Source organism: Chaetodon auriga, chromosome 7 (assembly GCF_051107435.1).
Source record: "Chaetodon auriga isolate fChaAug3 chromosome 7, fChaAug3.hap1, whole genome shotgun sequence".
Lineage (NCBI taxonomy): Eukaryota > Metazoa > Chordata > Actinopteri > Chaetodontiformes > Chaetodontidae > Chaetodon > Chaetodon auriga.
The window spans coordinates 2,783,929-2,804,258 of NC_135080.1; the positions used below are offsets into that span (position 1 = coordinate 2,783,929).

At 46.1% G+C, this 20,330-nt stretch overlaps 1 protein-coding gene across 1 annotated transcript; it reads right to left on the minus strand.

The window, feature by feature from the left end:
- Positions 1–1,338: 1,338 nt before the first annotated feature.
- On the minus strand, positions 1,339–16,767 carry LOC143323196 (uncharacterized). The gene is made up of 6 exons (XM_076734903.1): positions 16,371–16,767; positions 12,519–15,692; positions 9,078–9,277; positions 5,966–6,087; positions 4,306–4,420; positions 1,339–3,494 (listed from the first exon to the last, which is right to left on the minus strand). The coding sequence occupies exons 2-6, from the start codon at positions 15,160–15,162 to the stop codon at positions 3,363–3,365; spliced, it is 3,213 nt and encodes a 1,070-aa protein (XP_076591018.1). The 5' UTR covers positions 15,163–15,692; positions 16,371–16,767; the 3' UTR covers positions 1,339–3,362.
- Between the last annotated feature and the right edge of the window lie 3,563 nt (positions 16,768–20,330).

Sequence of the window (20,330 nt, forward strand, 5' to 3'; positions counted from 1 at the left end):
GATTACCCCTCATCTCACTTTCCAAGCATATTGGAGAATCTCTGGTAGCCACAAAACTCCAGAAAAACACGAAAGGTGATCTCTAGAGCCAGTGTTCAGTTTGTGAAGGTGTTGTGTTTGTAGTACGGGGGTTTTATTTTCTTGCCTGGGAGCAATGAGATCTTGTTGAATCAGCTTATTTCTCATTATCGCCCTTTAAGTCAGGCTTAATGAAACTTAAACTCCAGTTGTTCAGATCTGAGCCCTGAGCCGTCCGGCTGTAACCTGCCATTTGTTTTCACGCACACAGATTGCTCGGCACAATAAAAAACCCTCGCTGTGCTCTGTTAGTTTCTCCTGGAAGTCATCGCTGTCTTGTTTGCGGAGTTTATGTAAAAGGCCGACTGATTCATGCGGTGTAAACGTTGAGGTCAGGGCGGTCTGATGCCCACAGGCCTGTGTTCCACCACGCAGTACAAAGCTCTGTTATCACAGTGCAGCAGGCAGGCGGCTGCTCTGACTCAGCAAATCAAGTGCTTAACTCCCTCTGGACCGCAGAGCTGCTTCACTGATCTCACCAGGGAGAGATGTGGCTTTGTATCACAATGTGAACCCGTCGATGTCGTCAGTGGAATTTCCTCAGCGATGCTGCAGACAAACCGGCGAACCTGAACTGAATATCGTTTGATATATGTACTCAGCTTTATCCAATGAGATGCAGAGATCTCGTAAACGTGTTGGCATCAGTATCACTCACATCAGTTGAGCTAAACTTTAGCCGAGTTCAGTTAAATATGTCTCAGTCTGTGCTGTTCATCTCTCTGTTTGCCTCTGTGGATGGATACTTAGGCGGTGATGGTTTGCCAGCAAGCTAAACGTCTCGGGAGCTCCTTGGTGGCTGAGCGTCTGCAGCACACATGGTCACATGGTTGCAACTGTCGCCACATGGAGCCCAGATGGCGGCCTTTGTTCTAAACTCTTTCCTAAATTTAATTTTTTTTTAACCACTCTTCTTCCAGAATTCATCCAGTTTGGTGCATAGCACATATTTAGATAATGTTATTGATGTATGAGTATTTCCCCAAAGCCCCAAATGCATTTTTCAGCAGCAGCATCACTGCAAAGTGTTTGAGGCAGAAGTGATGCTGCAGCAGTGTGATGAACTCTAAAACCCTCTGGTCATGAGTCTGAATAATCCTGGACAGGATTCTCACTGCAGGTATTCTGATGCAGATTAAAAACATCTTGGCAGCAAATTCAGATGAATCACAGATTTCTAGAAATGCGCTGCCTCGGCGAAGGGTTCCCTCTGCTTCAGCGCTCTGCAGCTCGTTAGGTCATAATGAACGGGTCACACTGTCAGCCATCACACGGTATCGTTTTATTACATCAGTTAACAAGGCGACAACTCGTTCTCCCTCATTTGAACAGATCAGAAAATATTCATCTTCTTCTTTTTCGGGAATTTGTAGTTTGCACAAATGTCAGACAGACACACACACACACGTGATTGTTTCTGAATATCATCACAAATGATCGAGTCGACAAGTGAAATATACAACAGAGTGTGAAATAAACGTTCGGGGTGATCGTGTGACTAAATGAAAGTGTACAGTGCATCGTTGCCACAGTCATCATGTGAACAATATTCTCAGAAAAATATTGTTTTGATTGGCAGCTAGATTCAAGTTTTGCCCGTGAAGTGGACTCAGCTGTGACAGAGGCGGACAGGAAGCCAGACAGGACGTCAAAGAAAAACATCACATGCCAAATGTTTTGTTTGAGAAACGAGAGGCGACGTTTCCTCCTGAACGTGTCTGCTCTGCTTCTGTGACCTCGTAAACATCGGCACTGTCACTGGAGTTCCTGTTGGCACTAACTGGAAGACAAACTCGTTTCTCTGAGGAACCAAAATAATTTTAGGATTCATCCCTGTCACTGGCTTTCCTGTCGCAGATCCACAATGAAAGCACATGCGCCATGTTGCCAAATGAAAAGGAAAACGTTTAAGACTCATGACGTCTGGAACATCTTCAGCATTCTGCAAGCAAAGTAACGCCGCCTCAGACTGATCACATGACTCTCTGTCACTTCCATCGTTCAGCAGAGGGAGGAAATGAGCTTTGACAGCATGAATCCAGCTGACACTGAGGTCTGCAGAGCTATGTTGGCGTCCATACAGCATTTTACACTGAGGGAAAACTGAAGATGTTACAGCGTGTTTCAATAAAAGTTTCCAGCCACCATGTTAATGGAGTGACGGCGAAAAAGAAGCATTACGTCATCGCCTCTCTAACAAAACAAAACCATCATTTCTGACATCCAAGTGTCATGTGGATGTAAAATAACGTAAAATGTAGTTTTTCTCAAAGCTCCAATTTATCAGACTCGGCATTAAATAATAAAGATTTGCTCGGAAAGCAAACATGAACGGCCCCTTCACAGCGTTCACTGCTATTATTTCTTTTTTTTACACTCACACGGTGTCATAATCTGCAGCTCAGTGTTCAATAACTTCTTTCAAAGTGCAAACTCCATCATAACACTGGCAGTTGTACCAGAAATCCTTTGATCTTATTGCTTTCTTCCATTTTTCCACATGGCGTGAACACGACATCGGCCCTACAGAGCGTCCTGTCAGAGCTGCTGCAGGAGGAGAAAACGTCTCATTGGTTGAGTCAGACGGCTGCACGCTCAAACTAGCCTTAACCGCTTATATCAGTGCACATAAGGTAGCTAGGAAGCACGCTGACCTTCCAAAATCATAAATGCAGTGCTCACGAATGAAAGCAGAAATGATTTAATTTATATTTAATGTTTCTGAGCTCATTCTTTGCAAGTCAGTATTTTTGATTGGATCGACCCATTTGAAAGATTTAATTCAAACAATGAGAATTTCTGCCAAAACAACAGATCTGACACAGGAGAATATTTCTACTTAAATCTTCTCAGATGCTAAAATAACAGGAAGGACGTGGTGATGAGCAACTCGTAACTACAGGTCATCCCAATCTTTGACAACCTGCTGTTATCAGGGCTGAAAAGGAACATGGAGATGGGAGGGTGGTGAGGAACGAGGTGGCTGACGTGTAATGGAAACACTCCACCGGTATACATCAACAGGAGCCGCAGCAACTCCCGAAACACAACTGAAGTGAGTCGCTCCATTTTCATCCGGGTCACGTTTCCTCACTGGCTCAGGCTTAAACAACCAGAGAGTGTGCAAAGAGTCAAAAGGTCAGTCAGTGTTTGACTAGCAGATAGTACGCATGTGAGTCCAGAGTCTTGAGACGCTCGTGGGTCCGTTCTGTCCTGCTCGGGCTCAAACCTGCACTCAGGAAAACGTCGATGAATCAGCGTCCAACCAGAGCCGAGCCGCACCGTTACTCCACGATGTTTCTGTTGTAGTCATACGACAGCCGTCGCTTAGCGGCGGCGTTCTGCGCGTGCTGATTGGCCGAGGGGAGGCCGGGGGAGAGACGGCGACTGGCTGTCCGGGGAGCAGCTCTGCTTTCCTGCGAAGATGAGAACACATGCAGAGGTGATGTTAGACAGCTGAACACCTGCACAGCAGCACAGTGAGGCGGCTTCCTCCATCAGCGCTCAAGTGATGAGCTGGTTCACAGAGTTTTAGGAAACTATAAGTCTTCAATCAATTGATTCATCAAATGGACAGAACAATTTATAATCAAACTTTTTGTTAGCTACACCTCTTTACTCTGGTGACGTAGCTGTGCCTGTGTTCATTTTTCACAATGCAACATGAAGGATTTTAACAGCAGTTAATCACAATTACACAGAGATTTCGTGTTGTAATCCATTTGCACCATAATCTATGTTTAGCTTGTTAAAGTGAAGTCGTAGATAAGAAAGCAGCCGTAACTGCTGACGATTGTTTAGTTCCTGAATAACTCAAGAGCAGCAGATTGACAGTTTAAGGTTGAAAACAGGAGCTTTTTTCACAGTGTGGCATTTCCTGCTCTGCTGCTCCGTGAGGACAAAACCACACATTTGCATATTCTGCAGGTGCTCTGTATTTTCCCACATGGTTGGGTTCCACCATGAGCCCGGCCTGCCCGCTCTGCTCATTTATCTACGACTGAGAAGCGCGAGCAGTGTTTTACATGTAACGGCGTCACTTCATTTGACTGAAGCAGCAGTTTTCAAGGCCATCAGTCCAACAGCTCTGTCAGTGCACTGCACATGACGTTAAGGCTTTGAGCTGATTCCTCTGCAGGGAATTTCATATGTGTAGAAAGCACGAGTGTGTAGACAGAGTGGATTTACTGACACGTCTGTGTGTGAACGACGCCTGTCTTTACTCACAGTGTGCGGCTGCTCCAGCTGTAAAGTCTTCAGCAGCAGGTCTCGAGACACACCCTTAGCTCTCTTGTATCTCTGGCAAATCATTTTGTTCAAGTCATGGAAACTGTCCAACAGCCTGCAGGGTCAAACACAGACAACAATCATCTTAATCATGCCTGTTATCAGAGATCTTCTTGGACATTTATGTGCAACTTGACGGCATAAACTCTGTGATGTCTTACTGTAATTGTCAGTTAATAAAATTGGCAGCCGGCTACTCCAATATCTAAATGTCCCTTTGGTTAAACCGTGCTTTGTATCAGACGTTATGGACACTCTGCCATGTGATGATTAATCATAAACACGATCCATCTTCGGCTTGCAGTCCAACTCCAACGTGCAGTTCACAGCATGAACCACTTGGTGGCCACCATCGGTCACATTTTCAATCACATAGCATTAGATCCCCTGACAGCTCCACACAACCACCTTGACTTCACAGTAACACATCAGGTGAGGCCTTTGTTCCTCCCACTGCACAGCTCTGAGCGTTACAGTGCTGCGGCACAAATGTTCAATGCAGGCAATGAAAAATAATTAAGTTGGTGTGACTGTGTGGACCGGCATCGATCGGAGGTCGTGATCACTGCCACGTGTTCTATATTGATAATATACAGTGAAATAACTGCTGTTGTATGAATGAGGCTCCGTTCAATTACTCTGTACAGAAATCAATTTGGTGGTTTATTGGATGAAAGGTCCAGTCGGTGTGTACGCTTCAGTGGCATCTAGTGGTGACAGGAGTGTGATGCAAGCACAATTAGAGCATTGGCCATGTAAAATAAATAAATAAATAATAATAAATAATAATAATAAAAATTTCTTTAAGACTTTGGGGGGATTATTTTAAAACTTCACAAAAGCAGTTTTTGGTTCTCATTAAGCTCCCACTTCAGGGTAAATCCTGTGTCTCCAGTCAGAGATCTGAATGTCAATTAGCTCAGTCTTGTTTGATTCTCCCCAAAAGTTTAAGGGGCATAAATTCACATAAAGAGATTATCCAGGATACAAATTCAGAGAACACATGGCCTCATAAAGCCACGGATGAAAGGCACCTGCCAACATGAGAACAGCCGTATTTTCAAACCCACTGCACAGAAGGCAGCATGAGTACAGGTGAGGCTGCTGACACCTGCTCCACGAGCCAATAAAAGCTCAGGCTGAACTGTAGTAATCTGTTCTCCAAACTGCTCAGCCTCCTTGAAAGATGCATCATCACCACTCGCCTGAGTACAAGCGTGGGGTTTTCATGCCGACCGACCGATGAACAGATACTGTCATCCCACTTTTACCTGATCTTGATACATTAACCTTCCTCCAGTGAAAATAAAACCCTCTCGGATTAGAAAGCAGTTCTTCTTCTGCAGTTGAGTCTTTGTTAACCTGCTCGGCTGCTGCAGGCTAACTTCCTGTGCTGCTGCTCTGTTCATGTCAGATCTGCAGTAAATACACGCCTCAGAGAAGCCTCCATGTCATCTTCCTACAGATAACTATAAGCATGTCATTGCACATTTTTCTGCAGGCTCTGACACATCCTGTGACAAACTGCAGCAGATCAGTTTATAGACAGGAAATCACGATGATTCGGTTATGATAGCGGACATTCAGTGCGCTCACTCACCCCTGGTCCTGGCTGGCTTTGCCCCTGAGGAGCTGGGTCAGAGTGGGGACAGTGTCGAGGTCACAGGGGTCACTGGAGGATGGACCAGGCAGCGAGGGGAAGGCTTCAGCAAAGACAGCCACCTGCAGGAGAGACAGAGACCTCACCGGTTACCACAACATCAGAGAGTTTCCAACAGAAGGCTCGTAAAGTAAACGTGGCGCCCATAAACATGATTTACAGCCTTCTTCAGTTCATCACATGTGAAGCTAATACTTGGTTTTCTTGCAGGTCTCTTAAAGGCACCATTAGCACATGAAACAGCTCTCACTCTCCGTCACTGCAGCTTTGGGCAGAGCTCAGTTTTCATCTGCATCTTTTCACCGCAGTTAACGTCCACCGGGAGATTCCTCTCGCTTGTTTTTTTTACATTTTCAGAGCTCTGGCTGCTCCAATGCGACTTTCAAAATGCTGATTAACTTCAAGTCTAAAAACTTTGTCATAATTACTGCTGCCAAGGAGGTTATAGTTTTGAGTGTATCTGTTTATTAAATACATTTTTTTTGGAAAGTTTAAGCTAAACAGATGGTTTTGTTAATCACCTGGATCCACAATGATTCTTTAAAACACCTGGAGGAAAGTGTTTGATTAACGAGTCACATTTCTATCAAAGATCCCGATTCACTGCTAAGAACTAGGCAGCTTATTCAGACAGGATCAATATTACAGTGGGAGGTGGGTAATAAAATATCCCCCTCCCCCTCTTTCTTGATGAAAGGCAGCATTCTGGATGGCTTTCAGCGACTGCTAAATTACAGGAGCTGCGCCTGTAAAAGATGATATCTGACTTTCATCACTGGCAGGCAAACTGCTTAAATACGTCTCTCTGAATGTCGATTAGGCTGCTTTTACAGTTAGACCAGGACTGATATACGCAGCACACGGAGCACACGCCACGTGAAATCAGCTCCACAAAGGCGGACCAGTAACATCACAATCACCTGTGACATGAGCGTTCGATGAGCTTGTCGGGTCTTTGCACTGTAAAGTCTGTCAGGACTGCAAAATAAGACACAGCGCAGACAGACGCGCTCCGGACAGATGAGAATGACTGAATAATGCAGGTGATATTGAAATCATCCCACCTCCACCAGGGAAATAAATCCTGCTCCAATGGGCCTTTAGACATCTACCTAAAGTCTCGCTGTGAGTCACAGTCAATATATTTGTACAAACAGCCCCGAGAGCTCAGGACAGCTCACGGTTTAGCAGAATTGATTTTCACCAGCAGGAGGACTTTTGCTTTGTGTGGCTTTGTTTCATACTGATCTAAAGAATCGGCTCCAAGTGGACAAAGAGATTTACTGATGCGCCAAAGTCTGAATAAATAATTATTGACTGAAGTAACTTAGGAGCGTTTTATTTTAGCACATCTGTGACGTCACACAGTGTCTGCATTCGTGAACATGAAAGTATTCCACACACTGTATGTTCATTGTTGGTACTGATCTGCTGCGGGAGCCTCGGGGGGACCAGCCTGTCCACATGTTTGTCCCTCAGCTGGACGTTAAGTGAGGAGAGGACAGTGTTGTCACAGGAGCTCAAATCAGAGCGGCCTCTCAGTGCGTGCTTTTATTCAAGTATTCTTACTGACCTGGTGGGAACAGAAGCCTAAAAACAGTTGTTTCTGAGTCATCACTTCACTTTTGAGCCACTTTCCTCTGTGTGGATGAGACCATGCTAAATACAGTGGAATGGCACCTGAGACGCACCTGTTTCATTAAAGAAATCTCGGGCTGCCCATGGATCTGTTCTCACCACGGGCACTCTGGGATCTGTTCTGTCTGATTCTCAATATCAGTAATTGCAAACAGTGTGATCAGACTCACACATGCTAAAGCCCACAATTATGAGCCACTCGCTAACAAATAAAAGGCTATTAGTGGCTGTGAAAGGACACAGGGTGGCGATAGGCCCCGGCAGCCTCCTGTGCAGCCTCTCAAGGTCCGACGCTGATGGCTTTTTTCTGTGAAATGTGTGTGAAGGTTTGCCAACTTCCCCGAGCAGCAGAGGAAGGGTTGTTTGGTTGAAGCATGTTTTGTGTTGTAATAGTAACCCGTGTTTGAGCCACATCAGTCAGCGCTGCAGGGACAGTCCAGCCAGAGCTCAGGACCACATTTTCACATTGAAGCTCAGAAAAAATGATTTTTGCCTTTTAATCAGCATTACTGGATAAACACTGGATATCTTGGACTGCTGGCACTAAAAGTGTGGCTTCACACAGTACACGTGACACAGCTAGTGAACATCGTCTTCATGTGTAGGTCTCTACCTCAGAGCCACATTTTAGGGTAAATAATTAGCTTTTCTGATTTCTAACTCCAACTTTAGATATTTCTATTCAATGCTTTACTCACGTGCCACAATAATGTTGTGTTTTTTCGTTAAAATATCTTCATTTAGGGGCTTTTTCACTGTTTGCAGTTAAATCTCCATATGTATATTTCTGCCACCCTCTTTCCAGCTCATGAATATTTCTCCAGATCCGCCTCTGCCTCTGCCTATGTGGATAAAAGCTGTATGAAGGCCTTTGCGGCTCCAGAGGGAGCTGTGGGAAGTCTGACACACCGACTCCAGTGACGCCGGTTTGGACTGAAGAGAAATCTGGAGTTAGAAACAAGTGAGCTGAGCAGATCTCTGCAGCCCACTCCTCATCTCTGCTTGAGGCTAGCGGCTCAAGGCTACATTCATCTCCGACCGAGCGCCGCCGGTCAGGTTGCATTGTGGGTAACGTAGGTGGCAGGTTTTGATGGAATAAAAAAGACCATGTCTGGTTCTGCTGCATCAGTTCTGATACTTTTAAAACTGTCCATTGTGACTCCAAAGCTGAATTAATCTGTCGACTCAATCCGTGTGGGCAGAGTTTTTTCTATATGATCCACAGGCTGATTATACAGCTATCAGTCCACAGTAACGGACACAATGATCATGATCCGAATGAACCAATCGTGGAGAGTCTGTCAGTGAATTCTCTGAGAAATGGATGCAACTGAAACAGAGAGAAGATCTGAGGCTGAATTTCTAACTAATGGTTTCATGAAAGCCACCTTAAAGAGGCCGAGGTCAACTATACCAGATTCTGATTGGTCAGGAGTCTGTCCCTGCTCTCCTCCACAGCGCTGGTTGGCCACCACTGTCCCATGACGTCTCGATGCTCCTCTGACGGCTCCTGAGGAAAGGCTGTCCAGGTGTCGTCTGATTGGTGGGACGAGCTGTCCGTCCAGCCTGGTGTCCAGTGGGCCGAATCCCCGGTGATGGCGTGGTTTCCGAGTGCTGTTTTCAGACACACACACACACACACACACGGTTAATGGTACAGCCAGCTCTGCCCTCATTCAGATGACCTGGATTGACGACCAACTTAACCTTCATCGCACTGAAGCTGTTCGCTGGTTCTGTGGAAGAGCTAAAAAAACACAGATGGCTAATGACGGCCAACAACTTGGATCATCATCATGCACAGTTAATGGTGTGCACGCCACCGAAGAGGCGATGAACGTGTGAATGAATGTCTCCACCAACACTTCAGAGGAGCTGTGTAGTGACGTAATGCATCTGAGGGACCAGTCCTACGCAGGTCCTGCCTGCCTGTCTGTCTGTCTGTCTGTCTGCCTGCCTGCCTGTCTGTCTGTCTGTCTGTCTGCCTGTCTGTCTGTCTGTCTGTCTGTCTGTCTGTCTGACTCCTTGCCTGTCTGCCTGCCTGTCTGTCTGTCTGTCTGCCTCCCTGCCTGCCTGTCTGCCTGCCTGCCTGCCTGTCTGTCTGTCTGTCTGTCTGTCTGACTCCTTGCCTGCCTGCCTGTCTGTCTGTCTGTCTGTCTGTCTGACTCCTTGCCTGTCTGCCTGCCTGTCTGTCTGTCTGCCTCCCTGCCTGCCTGCCTGCCTGTCTGTCCGTCTGTCTGTCTGTCTGTCTGCCTGCCTGCCTGCCTGCCTGCCTGCCTGCCTGCCTGCCTGTCTGTCTGTCTGTCTGTCTGTCTGTCTGTCTGTGTCTCTGCTGTGGACGTTGCTCTCTGTTGCTGAAAAGTTTCCTGCTTCCTGTTTGTGTGTGAGACTTAATGACACCGTGGCATCTCGCTTCAAGGAAACGTTTCCACGTATATTTGTCCCACTTTTGATGCCTGCTGCCTTCACGCCTTCACACATTACCTTCCATTGCTCAGACGTTGCACGATGCGTCTATCAGGCACTTCAGTCGTCCTCGTGTGTGTGTGTGTTTGTGTGACGTTCTCTTTCACCAGTTGCCCCATAACCTGAGGCTAAAAGGAGCTTAGAGTCCCAGGCCCTGTCTGCCTCCTCCCTTAACCCAGCTCTGAATGATTAATACCGTGGAGCGAGAGATCGGTTAGGAATTCAGGTCAGGACAGACTGGAGTCTCATTTCTACTGCAGGGCCAAGTGGTTTATCACAAGATTAAACGTGTTATTGGTCAACTGATTTTATGTTTCATGCAAATAAGTTGTTCAGAATCCAGTTCCAGAGTAACAGACTTGGGGCTCAGTCCCTTAGAGACAAAGCCTTTTATGGACCATCCCTGTGGTTTCGTTTTTCGGTGCATTTGTGTGAATTTGTTTATGTGTTTCCTCAGGTTTCAGGCAGCCATTGGCTTCTCCTAATTTTTGTATGCATGACGTTCCATTAGTGTTAGTGCATCAAACGACATGCCACAATAAAAGCAAACATGAGCGCAGACTTGATTTACGGTGACGGAGGGATGTTTTAAAATATGCATGTGAGCAGCGTTCATATTCCAAAACTACACAGAGTGAGCGCAGTTCAAAACATAAATATAAAAAATACATATATAATCTGCCTCCAACCTGGGACAGTGGAGATTAAGAAGGTTTTAAGGGGTTTATGGTTTGATCCAAAATGATCTGCAAGGCCAGTAAAGGTGTGAGAATCCATTCTGTCATTTGGGTAAAGTGACCTTTAAAGAGTTAAAACAAACACTGGAACGGCCCTTTAACCCATTGTGTCATATCACATAAAGCCGACAGCACATTCTGCTAATCAACACTCCACTCCGAAATCAGCAATATGTTCAAACAATTGCATAAATGTTTTTAGGTGGATAAACGCAGAAGAAGTGAATAATGAGTAAACCCCGGCTTAGCCTCGCCTGGCCCCACGGTGGAAACTGGGCTTAGGTGATTAGCTAAAGGGAGCATAATGAGGGAACATAAGGACTGATTAACACTGGCTGTTAGAGAAAAACAAGAAGGCTGAAGAAAGACTGAAAGATGCGTGTGTGTGTGCGCGTGTGTGTGTGTGCGCGAAATGAGTGTGTCGGCTACATACTGACATCTGACATCTGTGAATGAGTCTGACATCAGTAATTATCAGTGTATTTTCTGTTCAGTATTTTTTCTTTAAAGGACCAGTGTCTGGTGTGTTCGTGAGTTTACATCGACAAATCAGATCATTTGCTGCACAGTTTTAGATTTTTGGATTTATTTCAGGCAGCCACTGGTTTCCACTGGTTTCCACAGAGTCAGAAGTGGGAAAAGTAGCTGGTGTTTTCCTCCGTTCTGGATTAGCATATCAGAATTTTGACTCGCCCCAATAATTCAATATTCTTATTGGTTTACGTTATGGCTAACAGTTTCTGAGAGATCATGTTTTCTTCCACATTTAGTTGTGGCAGAGGGGTCTAAATACAACATTACCCATGAGCCGAGGCGGCCGTGGCTATGGAGAAGAAGCCAATCAGAGGCACGAATCAGAACGAAGTCCAAACTTCTTTAAAGCATCATTACAGCATCACAGTTAGTGAATTAATCCAATATTGATGCAGAATACAAGAGTGAATTTATGTAAACTGTAGACTGTGTTTAGTTTCTCGACACTGTAATCTCTATCTTTCACCCACACTCAGCGGCACATGAACAGAGCTGTAAGACTCCTGAAATGCACCTTAGTAATTACAGCTATCTTCTCCTTTTATGTCCTCGAGTTTTTACCAAAGAACCAAATATTTTCTGACGCAGCTGTTCATCTTTCACAGTCGTGATTTAAGGTGACGCTGTCAAAGGAACAAATGAACGGGAGGACTTTCACTTCTGGATCCTGATGGTCACATACTCACAACACGCTGTTTGTCGGCGTCACATCATGATTGTGCGTTTAGCATCTTAAGAGCAGATTGATTTAAAAACACTTGATCACCTTTTAACGATACCGCGGCTGCTAATTCGTACATTCAGATTTCTGCCACGGCCTGGTTTGCAGAATGATTAACGGTGACACAGAGTCTAAGTGGTTTGTGGAACGCTGAACAGCACCGGCACGGCTCTTTAATACGCATTCCTGAAACTGTACGAAAGGTTAAAAATGCACTAATACTCTGCAGCTCTGCAGAAAGGACTCTTTAAAAGACTTCTAAAACGTCCTGTGTCTCGTCAGTTTTGCTCCTCCGCTCTGTGTCTATGTGAAACAAAGAGGAGGAGACAGGCAGTACAAGAGAGACAGAGGAGGAGGAGAAGAGAGAGAAGGATAAACTAACAGCCATGAGACTCACCGACACTCTCTCTGCTCCCATAAGGCACTGAGGCAGGCATGGTGGATCCCTCCATCCAGGCTGGCTCTCCCTCCGCCTGCATGAATACCCCAAACTCATCTTCCTCCTCCTCTTTCCTCCCCTCCTCAGTGGCCACGGTGGAGCCCCTCGCCTGCTCACCCAGCTCCTCCAGCTCTTTCCCGTGCCTCCTCTTCCCTCCTTCTCCGTCCCCTGCCGTCACCCTGACCACTTCCTCCTCCTCCCCCTCCTCCTCCTCTTCACCGGCCTCCAGACAGGGCAGGCCAGTTGCCATGGATCTCAGGGGGAGCAAAGAGGGGGCTGAATTAACTAGAGGGAGCTCCAGAGGGGTGAGGGGATCAGCACAGGCTACATTAGCGGCCTTAGCGCTGGTCTCTCCGTTTGCTTCGACATGGGTGGTGCTTGTTCGTCCACAGGTGTCTCCAGCCTCCTCCTCCCTCCCCCTGCACCCAGCTGCAGACTCCTGTAACCTCCAGCTGTCTTTTAGTGCACAGTTTCGCGTTGCTTCCTCATCATCATCCTCCAGTATGGTGCTGTCATTCACGCCACCCTCAGCGTGTCGTTCTTTGTCGTTATCACCTCCACCTTCATCATCATCCAGCTCGTTGCAGATGCCAGCTTCATCCTCTTCCTTGGGGTTTACTCTCTGCTCCACGTTCTCCTCCTCTGACTGCTCCTGTCTGTTTTCCCACAGCAGCTCATCTCTCCACTCTGCTCTCTTCAGCTCAGCTGTGCTATGGCTGCAACCGTTTTCTGTTACCATCCTCTGGTCTGTCTCAAAGATGGAGGGATCTCCATGTCTGAGAGGTAAAGATGAAGCAGCTCTCTCCTCTGACTGGCTGCTGTTTTCCACATGTTTAAAGAAAAACCTGTCCTCGTTCACAGTGTTGTTCTCGTCAGCCACACAGTTCGGTTCTTGTTGCTCAGATCTGCTAACATCCACTTCTTCTCGACCCATGACGCCACAGTCTGCCACCCCTTGTTGATCCCCCTTGAGGTCATGCTCTTTGCTCTTCTCTTGCTCTCCCAAAGTCTCATAGTCAGCATTGCAGCTGCTGCCCTCTACAGGAGCGGAGGACTCAGAGGAACCTGCAGCGCTGATGGAGGCAGGGCAAGCAGAAGCAGAGGCGTCCTCACAGCAGGTGGATTCGACGGAGCAGACAGCAGGACTGTTCTCGTCAACATCCACACTCTCCATTTCTTTGTCTGATTCTTGGTCGGCCTCCACGCGATCGGAAAATCCATTTACATTAGCCGCTATTTCCTCACAGGGGTTTTCACTCTGGCTTCTGCCATCAGAATCTCCATTTTGACTTGATGTAAAGTCATCAGTCACACGCTCAGAATGGCCTTGAATGGAGTCATTGTTTTTCATAACCTCTGAGTCTGGATCCTCCTCTTTCTCTGAAGAGTCGTCCATGCTGGGAGAGATTTCTGTCTTCAGCTCCTCGTTGCTCTCGGCTTCTCCAATCTCTTCAACATCACAGCCGCTGTGGGATTCTGGGTGAGGGCGGCTGGATTCTAGGTCAGGGTTTGGTACAGCCAAAACAGAGTTAGCGGACTCTAACCCGCAGAGGCCTCCCCTCTCCTCCTCCTCACTCTTTTGCCTCTCCTTCCTCATTCCCCTCACCTCAGCATTCAGCCTGTTTGGGACTCCTCTTCTTGGACTTTCGCCTCCCTCGTGTTCATCCTGGCTTTCCCGATTCTGTGCTCCCCTTTCACACTGAGAGCAGGTTTTAGGAGATGCATTGTGGCAGCATCTGGGACTTCTGAATGCTCCCTCCTTCTCCTGTCTGGCTCTCCTGATGTCCTGCTGTGGGCTGGGAAACTGTTTACTGTCCGCGCCTCCTTTGTCTCGCTCTTCCTGCCTTTCTTCCAGAGTGATTTCTCCAGCAGGATCCTCCCTGCTACTCTGCCTCCTCTCTCTGCTCACGCCTGTTTTCTCCCGGCCTGCTGCACTACAGGACTTCCTCCATCTCCGGCCAGATCGCACTCTAACCCGGTTTGCTCCGGTCTGCGGAGTTGGCCCTTGGTCCCTCCTCCCGGCTGGGGTGTCTCTGCTTCCTCCTCCTCCTCCTGTCTTCCCTCTCAGCCATCCCCCAACCACGCTGGAGGCTGCACTGGTAGTCACACCAGCACCAGGCTTAGCTGTCGAGTACAAACAACTCCCTTTCTCAGTCCGGAGGAAGAGGCATTGAGTCTGTGTCTTCCCGCTGCCCTCCGATGTCTTCAGAGTGGCAACTGTTACTAAAGCTCCGATTCCAGCCTGCCTAGCGTCCAGCCCCAAGGGCAGCCCGTACCCCATGCGACCCCATTCCCCGCTCAGGTACACATCTGCAGGCCTGGGGCAGGAGGTTGAGCCGCCGCGGCCTGCAGGAGGAGCTGTGGGGGCTTGTCCTCCTCCGAGCAGACCACCGGCCTTGCGGCGGTTCTTGGAGCACAGAGCCCAGGCTCGGAGGCCCCGGATCAGCGGCAGGTCACCCAGACCCAGCTCCAGTCTGCTGGGGAACGGCAGAGAGGCTCGGGAGCACTTCTGGAGCATCTCCCGGGTTGAGCCTGACACGTTCAGGCAGGGGTAGTTGTTGTTGTTATTCTGCTGGAGCATGGTGCCTGTTGTTGGCCTCATCTATGTTTTATTGTTCCGTCCTCACTTATCCTTTATCAAAATGCAGCCTGGCAGGTGAGAGGCAACGCTGGCAATATCAAGAGTCTATTCTCGATTCAGAGCGTGACAGCTCAAAGGTAAAAAGATCAGAGTTCGGAAAAAATACACTGCACATTATGAAACAGCTGAAACACTGGCAAGAATTTCTCACTAATTCATCCTGACAAAGGAGAAAACATTAACTTCACCCTGCAGGAGAGAGCTGACTCTCTTGCTTAGCTCACGACCTAACAGTTCATTCTGAAAGCATCTGAGTTTTCGGACAAAGAAGAAGAGACCGTTCTCCTGACAGCGAGCTGGAGTTGTGTTTCTGTTTCTTCTTATCGCTCCTGAACTTCTCAAAGAGAAACCAAACGGCCAGGTCAGACGTCCAGCTGTCAGCGCTGATGACAGAGAGGATAATGAGAAGTTTGTTCTCAGTGACGCCGTCTTCAGAGCTTCACCGCCCTCCCCGTTGATGCTGAGGACTGACTCAGCTGTCACAAAACAACCTGCAGGGGATTGGGACAAAACACGGAAATTAAAGTCTTGATATGGTAAAATAGCCAGAATCGTGCCAGGAGGAGTCACCACTCAATCATTTGTATTCATTTCTCTGATTAGTGAAAGCATTTAGAGCGGATAAAAGCCACATCTAATGAAAATGTGAGTGAGAACTGTCTCATTTCCACACCGAGCAGTGATTTTGTGCCACTTTGGTTTGAGTACAGCTATCCTGTTTGAGGGGGTGTGAGTCTGTCAAAGGTCATACATCTGAATCCAAGTGGCTTCTTTTCATACTACTCCTACACAAGCAGGCCTTCTTTTAATATAAAATTGTGCATTCACACCATGTCCATCGTGTTGCCAGTAAGATTAGTTGTTGCATCAGCCGTACAGAATCATCAAATGCTCTAAAAATGAAACACAGGTGGCCATAAATCCATAAATTCACTTCTCGTGTCTGCACAGCTTAGAGGATTTACCCAAAGTGACTCAGTAAAGCGACACATAAGCGGTAAAAATAGGTTTGGGCCACGCAGATCACACTTAGCCTACTCATATCAGCAGGCTGTGTACCACTATGATAAAGATGGACCACGTCAAACCACACTGTACGAGCGAAACCAGTATCCCCAGCCAACATGTCCTGACAGGGATGCCCGAGAAGAAAGGTTATTGTTTCTCACCTCATCCGACGCCTCAGTGTCTCCGCTCCAGGCTTTCAATGAAGTGTCCTTTACTTAGTGTCGCTCTGCTTCCTTGTTGTTTACAGGCGAAGCCTATTCAAGCCTCCTCGGGCTCTGGAGCATCCTTCAGTGGGATCAGCGCCACCACATCCTCCCAGTCGGCCTGCACCACTGGAGCTACAGCGCTACAAATCCGTCAAACACGGATTCGGGTCCGTCCCATCGTCTAAATCAGGGCCAAGCACCGCCGTGAATCTCTTCTCGGTCTCTCTCCTGACTCGCTCGGCCATTGCGCATCACCTCACCCGCCGCGGCTCGGCATCGTGCGTCGCCGCATCTTACCGCAGTAGTCTCGGGTGCGCTCAGCGAGCAGGATGACGGAGAGCTAATTTAACTTGCAGCCCACTCACCGATAGGAGGGCTGATTCGTGCCACACAGGCAGGAGGAGGTGAGCACAGCGGAAGTGTATGCGGGGTTGTTGATGCCACATCCAGAGAAAGGTTTCTTTTATTGTACCGGCTCTGGGACGTTTGGATGTACTTATAAAATACTCCGCAGGGTCACACATGAAAAGAGCACTTAAACACATGAGTGTATGTAGCACAATAACTGTGTTTCAATGAATGTGATTTTTCTTTATGTCTTCTGTGGAATGAGTTCATTTGTTTTCATTTTGGGGAGCAGTTTTGATTCATTGCCAGCGTCATTGTCCGTCCGCAGTACCTGTGAATCGCCAGCAGGTGTCAGTGTCACCGTGCAGAGAGGAAACACAACGAAAACATTTGAGTACAAGATGGAAGCAGAAAATGTTGCGTGGTGGTTTTCAGCCTAAAGTGTTATTGTCATACTCAGCAGCTAAGATAGTGAGATGAGTAAGGCCTCTGTGTTGTTTCCTGTATGTGTTTTATTAGTGACTGTCAACCAAAAATACAGCAGAAAAACCTTAATTACGAATGTAACACCAGGAACCTCAGTGACATCATCAATACAGTAATGTTAAAGAGATAAAAAGCCAGCCAGCAGCAACTACACCCACAGCTGGGTGGGGACAAAACGGCAAAGTGAAGATGGATGACGTTGTCGGCTAGAGGACGATGAGCCATGAGGCTTGAATGAACACCAGTAACATCTGATGTCATGTCAAGCAAATACAAACAGTATGGAAGTTGTGTGGTGAGGAAATGTACTTTAACTACACTCCTGTCACTTAAAACAGTGAACTGTGCTGCTGCTCAGTGTGAGATATCTCGTCTTCTGGAAAGTCTGTTCCCTCCACAGTGAGACGTAATGCTTTTTATTTGTTAAATGTCAAATCAGCTGAAACAGCCAAAGTGTGGCTGCCGTCGCCTCTGTGGCATTGTTTGCTCCTCATACAGCAATAATCTCCCCTCACACACACTCACCCTTATAGCATACATCTCACAGCATCATCACAGCAGAAGATAAGTAGATTGAGAAAACACACACACACACACACACACACACACACACAATCTGAAGACGTCACGCTCTGGCGTGCACAGCTTATCACTTCCTCTCTTCACTAAGACTCATCCGTGTGCTCGTGTTGCTTTCCTTTTTCTTTCTGACTCATTTCGGCTTAATCCAAAGTTGAAAGTACTTTGTTTCTCAAAACAGTTTTGCTGTTCTGTGTCTGTGCTTTTGCTGGAAGTTAATGTCAGTGCTGTTTTTAATGGACTGAAGGATGTGATGTAACAGCTGGTGGCCATGCAGGATTTTCTGCTTCACGTTTAGGTGAGAATGAGAATCTTTGCACATCCATGAGCTTTAACTGGAAGATGCTCAATACCGAATAGACGCAGCGTTTTAAAGCGGCACTGAACATGGGAATAACATCAGCTCTGAGCATTGCTGTCTATCTCTGTGCCTTTTTTGATGCCACCACTGGGGGGCGCCAACATCACAATTTTTAAGTAGTAGCTATAGCTTTATAACCATAACTAGCTTGATGATCTTTAAAGATAATTAATTACAGAAAGCAGACGTAATGTTTGGCCAGAAATGAGTTTTGTTTCTCTCTGGAAATGTGAAGTTTCATCTAATGATAAAACAAATGTTTGATTTACATGGTGTACATGAGGAGGTAACAACTGATTAGGGGCATTTTAAGTCCCAAATTTTAGCTGCAAGTCAAAGTCAAAATTACGACATAGGTTAAAATGATTGGACAGTGAGCCAAATGAAGTCAAAATTGTGAAATAAATCTTGAGCCAAATGTCAAACTTTGAGATACTAACTCAGAATCATGACATGTAAGTTAAATATTATGAGAAAGTCAAATTTATGAAATAATTAGTTAAATATTGTACTTGCCAAGTCAAAGTTTACGATGTCAGAATAATTATAGTAAGTCAAAATTCTGACTCACGGCCTCTAAAATCAAACGCTGTTTCTTTCTTTCCTGCTGTGAACGGACTTCCATGCCCAGTGTGAGCTGTTGCAGCCCCCCGTGAGCCTGCAGAGGAGTGGGCACTGGATGTAGATATCAGATGGATGGATGACGGCTGACAGATTTTGAGTGGAGAGAACAAAAGACTCCTGCACACTGTCCTCTACACCTGCAAGCAGAGAAATTTATTCAGGGCAACACTTCGGTACACAGACCTTCATCAGGTTACCTAACAAATGAAGAGCGTCTTCAATAGGTAGGTTGATGCACATGGACCAATCAGGTCGCTCTACAGACTGACATCACTCACTGAATCAAACAAGTTTAATGTATATAATCACATACATTATAAGCATGAAACAGTTTAAGCTTCACATGTAGTAGCTGAAAATGCACCGAAACGTTGTGACTGAATATCTCTGATGATCATACGTAGGAGTCTTTTGTTCTCTTTTCTCCACAACTTTTAGACCTAATTCAGCAGCTGTGAAACATCAGGAAAGGCTCATTTAAATAGTTTTTAATGGGAATATCATTTTATTGATGTCACATTTTAACCAACATCCTCTCCAATGCAGCCTTGACAAAAACACTTGGCACTGAAACCGCTGAAATCGAAAAGAAATTCGGGGACTTGATTAAACCAGAAAGGTGAAAGTCTCTATGGACAGATACTAATCAGTGCGTGTTACCTTGACATGTCACTACTCTCATCACAGCTTTTTTTCTTTTTTTAAATCTATTTCTCACCTGCAAAACAGGCAATGCGTTAAAAGTTGTTAATGAAACATTTGAGAGTGGATTGTCAGGATGTCTTCATGCATTTTATCACACATTTTCATTCCATCTACCAACCAAGAAAGTAAACTAAGTACAGTAAAAGTGTTCATTCTGAAATGCTTCTCATCCACTTGAAAAATAGCTCGTCACATGGTTGCATCCTGTGAAACTGTTGTAAGTAAATGGCAATGAGCAGTGTATAAAACCAGTCATTTTCACAAGTAAGCTTTCATTTCATGCCGGAAACATTAGCTGGTTTTTCTCAAATGGCAGGTACTGCATTTGGGAATGAAACTTCAGCGTCTCACTGTGGAGACAATATCTAAAAGACAGCACAAGGCTCTTCTCCCTCCGTTTCAAAGCAATTTCTACTTTAAATGGAGGACATGCTTCTTGAAAAATAAGGGGTAAAGGCACTTGATAAAAACGGTTCTAATAATCTGATATTAATCATTTTAACATGCAAAGTTATTCTATAATATCTTATAAATATTGATATAATAAACAGAAGAATGTCAGATTATTAAAGACATTTTTTTCAAAGGGAAAATGTGCCTCAGTCCTCTTCGTCTTGATCTCTCCTGTCTTCAGAGGACATATTCTGTTAAGTGATGGCTTTTGTACAAGATCAAGGCTCGCCACTCCTTAGCCAGTCTGTCATTGTAGCAGCCTTAGAGTTACATCATCTTTATTAAAGTGCTCATTAGCACCCTAAATCCCCAAATTTCCTCCCAGCTTGCTGGTTTTTCAAAAACTTAACACGGTTCAC